General features: G+C 35.9%; 1 protein-coding gene and 1 long non-coding RNA gene across 2 annotated transcripts; both read left to right on the forward strand.

Moving 5' to 3' along the window:
• Positions 1 to 562: 562 nt before the first annotated feature.
• LOC109191149 lies at positions 563 to 7316 on the forward strand. The gene is made up of 5 exons (XR_002055898.1): positions 563 to 930; positions 5159 to 5265; positions 6430 to 6607; positions 6699 to 6785; positions 7007 to 7316. It is a non-coding gene; the product is annotated as an uncharacterized LOC109191149 (long non-coding RNA).
• Positions 7317 to 11305: 3989 nt separating this feature from the next.
• On the forward strand, positions 11306 to 13623 carry LOC109191070 (ABC transporter G family member 23). Its single transcript, XM_019341645.1, has one exon. The coding sequence runs from the start codon at positions 11496 to 11498 to the stop codon at positions 13491 to 13493; it is 1998 nt and encodes a 665-aa protein (XP_019197190.1). The 5' UTR covers positions 11306 to 11495; the 3' UTR covers positions 13494 to 13623.
• The last annotated feature ends 1053 nt before the right edge of the window (positions 13624 to 14676 follow it).

The raw sequence follows: 14676 nt of genomic DNA on the forward strand, positions 1-14676 counted from the left end.
TCGACCGATTTTGACCGATTTCGTCCGATTTTAACCAATTTTGTCTGATTTTGACTGATTTTGTTCGGTTTTGACCTATGTCGTCTTTCATTAATTATAGATTTTAATATTATTATGATGTTATGACTTATAAATTATTATTATTTCATTTATTTAGATGTGTTATTTGATTGAATGTTGAAAACAACCTCATTAAAATTGTCAAACTACAAGTCTGTCACTATTTTTTTTTAATTTTTTGGTGCCCGCCTAGGCGCCGCCTAGACCACCTAGGCGCTAGGCGCTGCCCGACCGCCCGACTAGCGCCTAGCTCCTACTGCAACCATGCTACTAATTAACTAACTACTATGCTTTATAAATGATTAAAGAAGGAGGTTAATAACAAGTATACTTTCAACCGTATAATACTACCTTTTTTTCCACTATACACATACCTGAATAATATCATAATTTATTACATTTAACTAATTTTTCAAAAAAAAAAAAAAAAACTAACATGCATTGTGGAGTCCATTTTTTATTCATCAAACTTTTCAAAAGCATCCTATTTTTGTATTTAGAGACCAAAAAAAAAAAAAAAAAAAAAATCCAACCCTGATTTATGATTCGGCATTTTCTACCGTCTGTGTTATTTTCACCGCAAAGACATGGCTCTGGCGAGTGGCGAATCAAGGGCTTTTGGCGCGGGAAGGATAATGGGCTGCATCTCTAGGGTAATTGGTTCTCGAGTGAGGAGTTCAGAGATGAGAATACGGGCGGTGATGAAGAATACTCCACCGGAAGGAGTGGTGGAGATGATGAGGAGGGAGCCGTGGGAAGAGTAGTGCTTAGAACTGCCAGAAACATCGCCGTATTAGACTAGAGTTTCGCTATAAATTTGGTGGAATTAATCAGGAGACATGGTGCCTAACATCCTCAAACCAGTGAAAGGTGAACATTCTTGCCGTTTTAGTTTTTACAAAGAATGCCACTAGCTTTATATATATGTTGTGTGCACAATTGCTTGTGATAATTCCAGCAGGCAATGCAAAATCTTAGGTGAATGGAGTAGCAACTCCATCAGTCCCTCATCTTTGTTCTTATAGAACATGAAATACTAACAAAAATGAGTAGCTTTAATATTCAACTGTAAAGCTTCTCAATAGGATTTATAGACTAATAATTAAGAGGCAAAGGAAATCACTTCAAAAATATCGTTTTTAATTTGTTGGCTACTTGGCTTGCTAATGTTCCAACTTGTCTGATTGTAGTATCAAACCACTTGTATCAGACTCTACGTCTCTACTTGATGTTTCTTATGCAGGGCAGTTGACACTTGGGAAGGGGAATTGCTTTACTAAATGGACTTAGAGATAGTGTACATTTATCCAACTTTTAGTAATTATACGAAGGGTGGTGGTGTGTCTTAGAGGGTATAGAAAAACAAAGTCTACTTTGAGTTATGAGAAGTATAAACAGCATTAAAAGATGATACTTGGGGATATTGGCAGTTCAGATAAATGCATGATGAAGAACATGTATCAGTAGAAGGGAAAGAATGGTTGTGGGATTGATAGGTTTGAGTGAAAATGAAGTAGAAGAGGCAACAAGAGTACAAGAATGAGGTATAAGAACTCTTCTGGTATTATCCTTAGTTTAGTTGAGTAAATCATGGGGAAATTGATGGTTGAGAATGTTAGACAAAGCATAAAGCTTGTTGGAAATTCCTTGGTATGGAGACAGTTCTTGGATACAAATATATAAAGCAGTAGAGGGAAATAAAAGCCTCGAGGAAAGCGCAATATGGAGACACTGGAGACTAGTGTTGGTTACAATTTAGGATCTGGTCTTTGGACTTTACCTTCTACCATGTGCATTTTGAAAGTTAACCCTACGTGGGAATCAAAGGGGCATTTTTTATCTAGCAGGAAACATACAGAAAAGTATCCTGTAATAAATGTAGCAGTTCATACATTTAACACCTAGAGTTTCCTTTTAACTTTATGTTCTTAAATTTAGCTGGTTTCTTGGTCCCCAAATTTTGTGTTATATCTTTCCATATTGTAGCATGGCACTCTAAACTAAGGTACACAAAGATGTTTGTTTAGAGGTGCAAAAAGATGAATAGTTAGAGAACTACCTGCCCTGTTACGAGCCAATTTTGTATCTCCAAGCATTTGGTTGATGATTGACACCCTTTGATCCTACCAACTATCACCTTAAATTGCACGTAAAATGCACCACACTACTCCACAGACAATTATAGTCTACCCATTCATTAATGATTAGTCTTTACACTTCTGAAATTTTAGCATTAGAAAGACTGAACAAATATGTAGTTGTGTATTACACGATGAACAAGAAATGATCTTGAACGATCCTTTTTTTTTTTTTTTTTTTTTTTTTTTTTAAATAAATCTTATAAAATGAAAGAAATAGTTTTTTCTTATGATCATTATCTATTAAGAAAAGTTTCTCCCTTCCACTCTTCATTTTGTAAAAACTATCAATTAGGTTACTCAAGTTTTACAAATTCAATATGCCAAAGTTTCAAACAAAATTTTCAAATTATAAGAACAGTATCTTCTTTATTACCTGCTTGAAAAAGGAAAGACGGAAGTAAAGATCTGAACAATCATCTTCCAAGCCATAGAAAGGTCACTTGTAGAGTGTTAGTAAATCTTAAGTACAAATATAAAGGTTTAATTCTAATCTAATGTGCTATAAGGGTCGTTGGATTTTGCACAGAGATTGCGTTATCCTTCTAATATTTAGTCATTAATTCCTATTTAAATGGTATGTGTATTTCCCCCCCTTTTGTGTTAACTTATGAATATTAAATTGATACGGCACTGCCAATACAATGTTGCCTAACTTTTGAATTTGATTATGAAAATTTACAATATCCTTGTATAAATATCCGCATTAAATTGAATCTCTTGTTTCTAACCCTAGCCACACTCACCTTCCTCATGTTTCTCTTTTGATCCCTTTTTCCCTTTCTTTCTCTGCCTCCGCCTCCACCGTTTTTTCCCTCTTGTGGCGCTCTCCGTTCCTTTTCTCTTTCCTTGTCGCCTCATGGTAAGTCTTTTTTTGAGTTTTTCCCTAGTAGTAGTATATCATTGGAGTCCTCGACAATTGCACTTCTCATTTCTAATAATTTTTATACCATCTCTTTCATTGTGCAACACAGAAGGCTAGTGCTTGATCCTTTGGTTTCTAAATCCTTGTGTTTTCTTTAATAAATGTTAGAAAAAAAAATCCTATTGTTACAATTTCATGTCCTTTGTAACATCTCTTTTTTTTTTTTTTTTTTTTTTGTGCAACAATACAGTAAAATCTGAGGCTCAACCATGCGACAACTGTGCGACATTTTGGTTCCTAAATCCTGGTAACCCTTTTACCCCATTTTACCTTTTAACTTCTCATCATGTATACTATTTGAATGTCAAATTAATTTTCCTTTGTTCGATTCTTTTCCTTAAAATTTTTTACAATTTTAAACTTGGCCTTTTGTATTTAATTAAGTTTGTTAAGAGTCCCACATTGATAAAATAAGAGAGAAGTCAGAGAACATATGGGTATATAAGGCCATGGGTTAGACTAGCTAATTGGTTGTATTCAATTTAGTGTGGTTTAGCCATGTGCATTATAGCCCAGTTGTGTGATCCTAGCTCAATCTTAGTTTATAACATGGTATTAGAGCATGCTCGGTCCACTTTGTAGCTGTTAGATTCAAAATGGCCCGGATAGTGGGGATAGTGTTAAGAGTCTCACATTGATAAAATAAGAGAGAACATATGGGGTTATAAGGCCCTGAGTTAGACCAGCTAATTGGTTGGATTCAAATTATAAGAACAGTAGCAAGTGGGGAGTGTCCCACATTGATAAAATAAGAGAGAACGTAACATATGGGGTTATAAGGCCATGGGTAGAACAGTAGCTTCTTTATTACCTGCTTGAAAAAGGAAAGACGGAAGTAAAGATCTGAACAATCATCTTCCAAGCCATAGAAAGGTCACTTGTAGAGTGTTAGTAAATCTAAAGTACAAATATAAAGGTTTAATTCTAATCTAATATGCTATAAGGGTCGTTGGATTTTGCACAGAGATTGCGCTATCCTTCTAATATTTAGTCATTAATTCCTATTTAAATGGTATGTGTATTTCCCTCCCTTATGTGAATTCTAGTAATTCTTTATAACATTAAGAATAAGTCATGGCTGTCATCCATTTGTTTGTAAGTTGACAAGGCTATCTTCACTTTTATTTTACACTAACTTCGATTTCCTCTGATTTAACTTATTCTCCATTTTAGTTAGTTAAATTCTCCTTTCTGCATCTTGTACTTGAATGCCCATTTTCTTCAATTTTTTTTTTATTTTTTTTTATTTTTTCATTTTCAAGTATATATAAGTTGGGCTTGGTCTAGTTGCTCTTCCATTGACTATTAGGTCATGGGTTTGGGCCCCCAAACTCCCTAAAAGTTGAGGTAAAGTTGTTTGCATCTTTATTAGCAAACTTTGCCTAATAGAAAGTTTTCTGGATTGGATTCAATTATTCAAATTTTCAAACATGTATAATTTATTTTTGAAGATTTCTATGAAATATGCATTGGTGGTTTAGAATTGATTCAAAATTTCAACATGTTTTTCATTGGGCCTGTAGTAGACTAGTAGTATGTCATAATATTAAATTCACATATTGAATTTTGTTGATTTCTTTTGCAATTTTATAATACTGACTTGAATTGAGGTGTTCGAATTTTAATATTCAAAGTTTCAAACACGAGGAGCAGAGCTTGACTATTATAGTAGACTTCTGTTAAAAACATTTATAGCCATTAGTGAAGTTCTTGGAAAGTTTCTGAGTCTGTATTTTCATGTTTATGACAGTAAGCCATGTGATTAATATGTACAAATAAGTAAATTGCTGGTTGGTGATTCTTCTATAAGATTTGAATAAAATCTTGATTGGATTTATAATTAGTGAAACAATTGTTTTTTCATAGTTGTATCTTTAATCATCATATGTAAAATATACGAGTGAGCTTACCTTGCCATCTTTTCAGACACTGTTTTCATATGTAATTATGCTTGAATCCTGTATATTTCTTGTTAGAAAATTGTTAAATTAAACATGAACTCATTTTGGAATTGATCTTTGTATCTTTTCTACAGGTCTGATATTTTAACTTTCTGATTTGGGATATATGGATTTGGACTAAATTTAATAGGCCAAAATCTCTCAAATTCAAGTATCCAACTAATGGCACATATGATGAAAGGTATGGATAGGGATTATTATTTTGAGGCCTAATTGTTACCCAAAAAACTATAGCTGTACTGTAATTTGTGTTAACTTGTGAATATTAAATCGATACGGCACTGCAAATACAATGTTGTCTAACTTTTGAATTTGATTATGAATTTACAATATCCTTGTATAAATATCCGCATTAAATTGAATCTCTTGTTTCTAACGCTAGCCGCACTCACCTTCCTCATGTTTCTCTTTTGATCCCTTTTCCCTTTCTTTCTCTGCCTCCACCTCCACCGTCTTTTCCCTCTTGTGGCGCTCTCCGTTCCTTTTCTCTTTCCTTGTCGCCTCATGGTAAGTCTTTTTTTTTTTTTTTGAGTTTTTCCCTAGTAGTAGTTTTCATGTCCTTTGCAACATCTCTTTTCTTCTTTTGCAACAACACAGTAACAGCTGAGGCTCAACCGTGCGACATTCGTGCGAAATTTTGGTTCCTAAATCCTGGTAACCCCAGTGTTATCAAGGCGTCGCCTAGGCGTCCGGTCGGTCGAGACCGAACGCCTAATGTGCTCGCCTTGCCTAAGTGCAGAATACAACCCAAAACTCCACAAAACATACATGGGCTGAACCTACACACTAAGGCGAGTTGACCGGTGTAATTTTCAGCCGGAGAAGTCGCCGGAATCTGCCTCACGCGCCGGCGCGTGGTGGCTCTGATGGCGGCGCTGTTAAAGCTCTGGCGTCGTCCTCCTGTTCTGAGCAAAGCCCACTACCTCACTCTGGCATGTTATCAATAAATACTAGACTTCTCACCACCCTAGGAAAAACTATTCATCTACTTCAAGTAAATATCTGCATTAAATTGAATCTCTTTTTTCTAACCCTAGCCACACTCACCTTCCTCATGTTTCTCTTTTGATCCCTTTTTCCGTTTCTTTCTCTGTCTCCGCTTCCACCGTCTTTTCCTTCTTGTGGCGCTCTCCGTTCCTTTTCTCTTTCCTTGTCGCCTCATGGTAAGTCTTTTTTTTTTTGAGTTTTTCCCTAGTAGTAGTTTTCATGTCCTTTGCAACATCTCTTTTCTTCTTTTGCAACAACACAGTAAAAGCTGAGGCTCAACCGTGTGACATTTGTGTGACATTTGTGCGACTTAGTAACTGGAATGAGTTTTAGTAAATGTAACCTCTTTGTTTTGCAGAATTGATATTGTTCAATATGTATTAAAGGGAAAGCTACTCGTATATGACTACCCAGATCTTTTTGCTGGATTTAATATCCTTACAGGTGTTGGAGATTATCCATTGAATCCTTCAAGAAAGTGCTCCGTTCCAAAGGAACTACTTTCTAGAGCAATTGGCTTGTTTGACCAATTGAAGGTACTTTCTCAAGTGAAACCAGATTGAATGATTTTACAATCTGAACACATATGCTTCAGTTGAGATTTCGTTTTTTTGAATGTCATTACAGAGCGTGCAGGATGGGCGATACGCCCTTCTAATGGTATATGAGGAATATCAGAAAGGGAGAATATGCCGGGAGGAGGTGCTGGGAGAGGTCATCTTTATTTGCCTAAGAATAACATATTTATCTAATTGCACTCGTTGGTCACCGTAGTCTTCATTCATCCTTTAACTTCTGCTTGAAGAAAAACGATCCGACTGTACCCTGGTTTAACCGTTTTCTCATAAGTTAACTAGCGAGGCATCATGTACAATCCTATTGCATCGTGTGCCTTCAGTTTCGTTTTGTCTTACTTGTCTGCTTTGGTATCACAGGCGAGGTATCTTTTCCTGTCACATTATGGGGTGGCAGAGCTGGCTGAGGGATTGTAAATGCAAAGCAGGAAAAGAGATATATTTGCAGAAATATATGGAAGGGGGGGATGTTGTTGTTGTTGTTGTTGTTGTTGTTTTTTTTTTTTTTTTTTTTTTTTTTTTGGTAATCTCTTTTTCCTGTGGCTTTGTTGATGAGAACTTTCTAGTTATTTGCCTAAGTTGAAAAGCATGTACCCTGTAACTCAAAATTACTCTTGAGGTTATTTGCCAATAGGCTTTTGGCATTTGAATTTGGAGCAGGGTTCATTGATCAGTCCGCATTAAAGTTCTGTACTCTATGCTATATTGATTATTGAAAAATTTTAGGGAAAATGGTTAAGCACACCTCCGAACTGAGATCAATTAGGGTTTTGAATTTTTAAAAGTTGTAATTAAGTATATCAATATGTCCTTTTAGTGCATCGAAGCCAAAAAATCAGTTAGTAATCGGTGATAGTAGGTTGTTAGGATTCCGACAATGCTTCGCCTACTTTTGGAGAAAAACCAGCTATCAATGGATGGTTGTTGATTTTTATTTTTTTTCCAGAGATAGTTGGAGTATAGTCGGAACCCTATCAAGTTGTTATCACCGGTCACCAACCGGATTTTTAAGTTCTGATATACTAAAATAACATGTTAATGTGCTTAATTATAACTTTTAAAAGTTCAGCGACCTAATTGACTTCTTGTATTAAGTTTGAGGGTGTATTTGACTCTTTTTTTAAAAATTTATAACGCGCACAAATTACAGTGAAGTCGGTGACTACTATTATAAATAAAAATGATATTGGCTCTGTTTAGCAAACCTAGCTGAAAAGCTATAAGCTAGGAGCTGATAGCTGAAAAGGAGCTGAAAGCTGAAAAGCTATAAGCTCAGAGCTGAAAATTGAAGAGCTGTTAAGCTAGCTGTTATGATTGAAAGTGTTTGGTAAAATTAGCTTTTTGATAAGCTGATAAATGTAAAAAGACTAAAAAGGACATCTTCATAAACTTTAAATTAGTTTGTTTACATATTAAAATTTAACATTTCGTCTTCCAAAAAAAGTAAACACTTTTTAAAATAAAACTATTAGCATGATCATGATCTAGCATCCCATAATGAAGTAGCAATATTGTTGCGAATCTCCTTCATCTCCATAGAGGTGTGACTTAAATTTTCGTTGATGGAGATATTACTACTTGAATTTGAGATATTAGAGGTGTGACTTAAATTTTCGTTGGCGACTCTTGTTCAATTTGAGAATGAAGCCATATTGCTAATTTAATAATAATAATAATAATAATAATAATAATAATAATAATAATAATAAGCTAAAGTTTCAACATAATTGTTTAGCAGGAAACATGACTAAGGAAGGATTGACGTGAAAGTTGAGATAGGGGAAGAGAAAGGGTTTTAATTCATAAGGTTAAAATATGTCATTACTTTAAAATAATAAGGGTAAAGATGGAAAAAAAGTTAGGAAGCTAGGAGCTTATTTTGAAACGCTACCTAAAGTAGCGTTCCAAAATAAGCTCTTATTTTAAGCTAGGAGCTTATTTTGGGAACATTACCAAACAGAGCTTATAGCTTATTAGTAGCTTAAAATAAGCTATAAGCTCCTAGCTTAGCGTTGCCAAACAGAGCCATTGTGCTTGTTACTTTAAATAAAAAGAATACTGAGCTTATTACTATAAATTTTGTCCCTCAATTGTTCCTTACTAGTTGTTTTAGTCTTTAATTTTTTACCGTTGCAATACATTCCTCTAACTCTTCTAAAAAATTGTGTTTTAACTCTTAAAAGAACAAAATTATTTAATTATATTAAAATTTTACTTAGTAAATATGTATTTTAAAAGTCTATTATCTTTATTCCTTATAATTTATTTTTATTCGGTTTTGATATTTTATATGCAAAATAAAAAATTGACAACATTCCTCTCTAAAATTTTCTTCTTTAATTACGGTACATCGTTCCTATTTATCGAGACTAAAGAATATTATAGTCAAAGAAGAACATTAAAAAGTACTAAAATATTTATATATTAAGTAAAATTTTACTACGTAATATAGTTTAATTGTTGTATTGATTCAGGGGTTAAACATGTAACATTTTTAAGAGTTAAAATGTATATCGCAACAAAAAAACACAAAGTAGGGGTATGAGAGACTCTTGAGATTGAGGATTTAACCTTTTTGAAAAAAAAAAACACAGAGTAATTAAAGGACTAAAAATACATTTATTCTTTACTATAAATATAAAAGGGTTATGGTACTTTTGTAAATAATATTTTAGCACTGCTTTTTATTTATAGTACTCTGTAATAAACTAATAATGATGGTGTTTTCAAAATCAATATAATAGTACAAGTATTTGGTTGGTGACCTGCATATTTAAAATGAAGCTTCTGTGAATAGTTTCTGTTTGAACTTGAAATGTTTTTCTTATCTACTCTAAAAGGAATTTTTATGGTATTCTTTTTTATTGATAATACTTTTAATTAAAACAAAGAAGAATAATTTGATACTCCGTATAAAAGAGACTAATTAGTGCCCATTCAGTGATTTACATACATAATGTTTTTCACAGATAGAACCCAGCCCGTCCAAGAGGGCGGGAGGGGGTAAATTGCGGCATCGAACCTCCACCTTACCGCTATAGCAAGATTTTTAGGGTGACTTTTGAACTATTGAGTTAAGCCTCGCAGGGTAGCCAATCATTTACATCTTTCATTATTTAAGATATAAAATAAAATAACATGGTATCATAGTAATAATAATCATTTATTTTGAGTATTTTTTTAAAGCTAAGGATTTTAATCATACTTCAACTTATTATATATTTTATTCCAGATCTTCATTGTGATGCAATAGGGTTTTACCAATGTTCAATTGTTCAGTACTGACATATTGACTTGAACACTAGCAGCAGCAATGTTAGATTGTTAGGTGCAATAGATCAGATAAAAGATGTTTGGTTTTCAAAAAAAGAAGAAGAAGATAAAAGATGTTTGAGGATATTCTATATTTGATAAGCAATTTTATTATTTTTTATTTTATTTATTTTTTGTGATGAGGAAAACTCATCACACTACCCAAGTGAGCTTAAACACAATACAACAACGACAACAGTTAAATAAAATCGTTGTCTTTTTAAAATTAAAAAAGAAACCGTACAAAGACAACAGTTTTATAAAACAGTTGTCTTTGAAATGTTCTGTATTCAAGTGTGCTTAAAGACAACACACCAACAACAACGGTTAAATAAAACCGTTTTTTTTTTTTTTTTTTTTTTTTTGTTTAAATAAAGAAACACACAAAGACAACAGTTTTACTTTGAAATGTTGTGTATTCAAGTGCGCTTAAAGACAACATGCCAATGACAACAGTTAGATAACATTTTTTTTTTTAAAGAAAAAGAGCGCACAAAGACAACAGTTAAAAAAACCGTTGTCTTTGTAATGTTGTGTATTCAAGTGCGCTTAAAGACAACACACCAATGACAACGGTTAAATAAAACCGTTGTCTTTTATAAAAAATGCACATAGACAACGGTTTTAAAAACCTGTTGTCTTTGACAAAAGTGTTGCGTCAATGACAACGATTTTGAACAAAACTGTTGTCTTTTTCCAAACGACAGCACTCTTTGTGCATTTTTCTTGTAGTGATTGAATAAATCATGCATTGTGACTCTAACCGGCAAATGACTACAATGAGGTATAGTTGACCGACAACTAAGAAGGTTGCAATTAAGCTGCTCCGGTTAGGAGTCAACAATTACTTAGGTGATCTTAATTTTGCCTGACTAATCCTAAACCCAAGTCATTGCATAGATAAATCGCGAGTCCTACAATCAGCGGCTACAATTTTATGTATTTATGATCCGTTTGGAAAGCAGGAAAATGACTTCTGGAAAATATTTTTCGAGTTTTCAGTGTTTGGATGCAACAGGAAAATCTAGTCAACGGAAAATGAAAATGAAGCCATTTTGACATGTTTAATTATATAATTTTACTCATTTTCCAGAAAATAAACCAAACACACCAAGTTTTTAGTGCAACTAAAAATTGGAAATGAAATTTTTTTAATGAAAAATATTCATTTTCAAAAAATATTTTTCAAAATTTATTTTCCTGCTTTCCAAATGGAACTTTAAATTAGAAGGTTAGAGTTCAGCGACTGCAAAATCTGAGGATAAAAACCCCCATTTCTGCACTACATACATACATCATTCATGCATGCAAGTTAAGTATAGTCAAAGCTTGTAGCTGGCCAAACAATGGATGGATATGATATTACACTTCTCTCTGATCTTCACCTGTATTTATTATCCAATAGCGCAAACAATCTGGTTTGTTCAACCTCCTTTCATCAAACTCATGAAACTCCACCTATCTCTCATCTGATCTCACCATCACTTTAAGCCTCTTTCTTTTTCTTCTTCACTCGATCTTTTCACCCATAATTCTGATGATAATAATGAGCTCTGAAAACCAGATTATGGCTTCGCAGCCTTTCCACAGTACCCCTGAGGAGGACCCCATCGTCATCTTCTCCACTTCCAACTCCAGCTCCCCCGCCAAAGACTACTCCACCGCCAGCCAATCCTCCTCCTTCGTCTCTTCCCCGCCGCGGCCACCGCCGCCGCCATCCGCCGCTCCGGCCCACGAGCTGCGAGTCAGGAACCTCTCCCACAGCATAGACCCCAACAAATCCCTCATTATCCCCTCCTCCCTCTCCCGCCATTTCAAGAAACAGAAACCCATCGTCAAGATTCTGAAATCCGTGTCGTTCGTGGCGCGGAGCTCGGAGGTTCTGGCCGTGACGGGGCCGAGCGGGACCGGGAAATCGACGCTCCTCCGCATCATCTCTGGCAGGGTGAAGGACAAAGACTTGGACCCAAAGACTATATTCATCAACGACAGCCCAGTAACCAGGCCGGCTCAGCTGAGAAACATATGTGGGTTTGTTGCCCAGGAAGATGATCTTCTCCCCCTCTTAACCGTGAGGGAAACCCTCATGTTCAGTTCAAAATTTCAGCTAAAAAACTCGACCCCGAAGGAGAGGGAAGAGCGAGTCGAGAGGCTAATGCAGGAGCTGGGGCTTGTTCATGTGGGGAATAACTTCGTTGGGGATGAAGATCATAGAGGAATCTCAGGTGGGGAGAGAAAGAGAGTCTCAATTGGCATAGAATTGATCCATGACCCTTCAATTCTCCTCCTAGATGAGCCCACTTCTGGGCTAGACAGCTCCTCAGCTCTCCAGGTCCTTGAGATTCTCTCATCTATGGCCACAACTAAACACAGAACCATAATCCTATCCATTCACCAGCCCAGCTATAGAATCCTCCATTACATCTCCAATATCCTCATTCTCTCCCATGGCTCTGTTGTCCACTCCGGCTCTCTTGAGCTTCTTGAGGAAACCATAAACCAATTGGGGTTTCAAATCCCGTCCCAGCTAAACGCCCTCGAGTTTTCCATGGAGGTTATTTCTGATTTGGAAGCTCATTCGAACAACTCTGCAGCCTATCTGAGGTGGGAAGAAGCCATTCATAGTGACCGGGACAAAGAGATTATTGGTGACAACTATAAACAACATGGAAACGAGTCGTGTTGGTTTACGAGTTTGTTTGAAATAGCAGTGCTTTGTTCAAGGTTTTGGAAGATTATTTACAGAACAAAGCAGCTTTTATTGGCAAGAACAATGCAGGCTATTGTGGGGGGGTTAGGGTTAGGAAGTGTGTATATTAAGATGAAGAATGATGAAAATGGGGTTGCAGAGAGATTAGGGCTTTTTGCATTTAGCCTTAGTTTCCTCCTCTCCTCCACAGTTGAAGCTCTCCCAATTTACCTCCAAGAACGGCGAGTCATAATGAAAGAAGCCTCAAGATCATCCTACAAGATCTCATCTTACATGGTGGCCAACACCCTCATCTTCCTCCCCTTCCTCTTCGCGGTGGCCATCCTTTTCGCCATCCCGGTTTACTGGATGGTGGGCCTCAACCCCTCCCTCCCGGCCTTCGCCTTCTTCACCCTTGTGGTGTGGCTCATCGTGCTCATGGCTAGCTCGTTAGTCCTCTTCCTCAGCGCCATCTCCCCGGACTTCATCTCGGGGAACTCCCTCATCTGCACTGTTCTTGGGGCCTTCTTCCTCTTCTCTGGCTACTTCATACCCAAAGAATGCATCCCAAAGTACTGGATTTTCATGTACTATGTTTCCCTCTATAGGTACCCTTTGGATGCTTTGCTCACAAATGAGTATTGGAGCTTGAGGGACAAGTGTTTTTCTTGGAGTGGGGAGGATAAGTCTAAGTGTTTGCTTACTGGGAATGATGTGTTGAAGAGCAAGGGGCTTGATAAGGATAGTAGGTGGGAAAATGTTGGGATCATGCTTGCATTTTTTGTGTTTTATAGGATCATATGTTGGATTATCCTTGCTAGAAAGGCATCAAAAACAACAATATAATATAGCAATTGCTTGTGTTAGATCTTGTGAGGAGGGTATGTATGTAGTGGAATTCATTATACCTTTGTATGTATTCTTCCTATATCATTTTCACTTGTAGATAAAAAGAGTTAATTCAAATATTTTGTTATTTTTAAGGACCAGCACCAAGTAACACTAGAAAATATGCATATTCTTTTCAAAAGGTTGAATCTCCAAGTCCCAAGGCCCACACTCCGATCCGACAGAGTGAAAAAATATGTATATTCATTAATTAGAGCATCCTCAATAGTCTTTAATTTTTGTGGGTTTTGAGGTGCCAACGGTCAAAATATTTTGTTAATTTTGAGAGCAGTCACGACTAACACTAGAAAATAGGCATATTCTTCCCGAAATGTTGAATCCCCAATCCCAAGGGTCCCCAACACCTTGGCCCGATAGAGCATCTGGGAGAAAATATGCATATTCATTTAGTTAGAGCATCCTCAATAGTCTTTAATTTTTGTGGGTTTTGAGGTGCCAATGCAATTAGGTATGCCTTGAATTTTACCTAATGGCAGAGGTAAATGATAGTACTGCTAGTTCTGAGCGGAGCGGACTGTTTCCGAGGTCCCTGCTTTGTCATTGATATTCTTTTTATTATTATTTTTTGTATTTCTCTTTTGTTTGTTATTTTTTGCTTTTCTTGCTATTGATTTGTTGTTCCCTTTTATGGCTATTGATGACTATAGATTTTTGTCTTCTATCAATTATTTCGAGTTTGACTACTTGTAGGTAATTCAATTGCCTTGGCACAAGCCTCGGCCAGCTTTGGCACGAGCCTCAACATGAGTTATGACCTTGACATGAGCCACGACGACCTTAGCATAGTGCCTGCCATTGATTCGTGGCTTAAGTTTCCTGTGATCTTGTTCACGATTCCAACCATATAGATGCTGTTTTGGAGGATTTTCTTATTTGTTTCGACTTAGAATTTTCAATGTGTCATGTTTACAACTGCTTGTGACGCAAGAGGCAAATGAGCAGGTGAAAGGTTAATTGTAAGATGTCTTTTATTGGTTAATGGAGTTAAAAGTGATAGTGGACTAAAAAGAAAGAAGTCATGCCACCAAATAAATTAAACCAAGTCATATAGGTAAAGGAAAAAGAAAACCATAGGCAAACATATTGGGGAAGAAACAATTGGGAAATAAGTACTGAACTA

The sequence above is a fragment of the Ipomoea nil genome, unplaced genomic scaffold (assembly GCF_001879475.1).
Source record: "Ipomoea nil cultivar Tokyo-kokei standard unplaced genomic scaffold, Asagao_1.1 scaffold1617, whole genome shotgun sequence".
NCBI classification, from domain to species: domain Eukaryota; kingdom Viridiplantae; phylum Streptophyta; class Magnoliopsida; order Solanales; family Convolvulaceae; genus Ipomoea; species Ipomoea nil.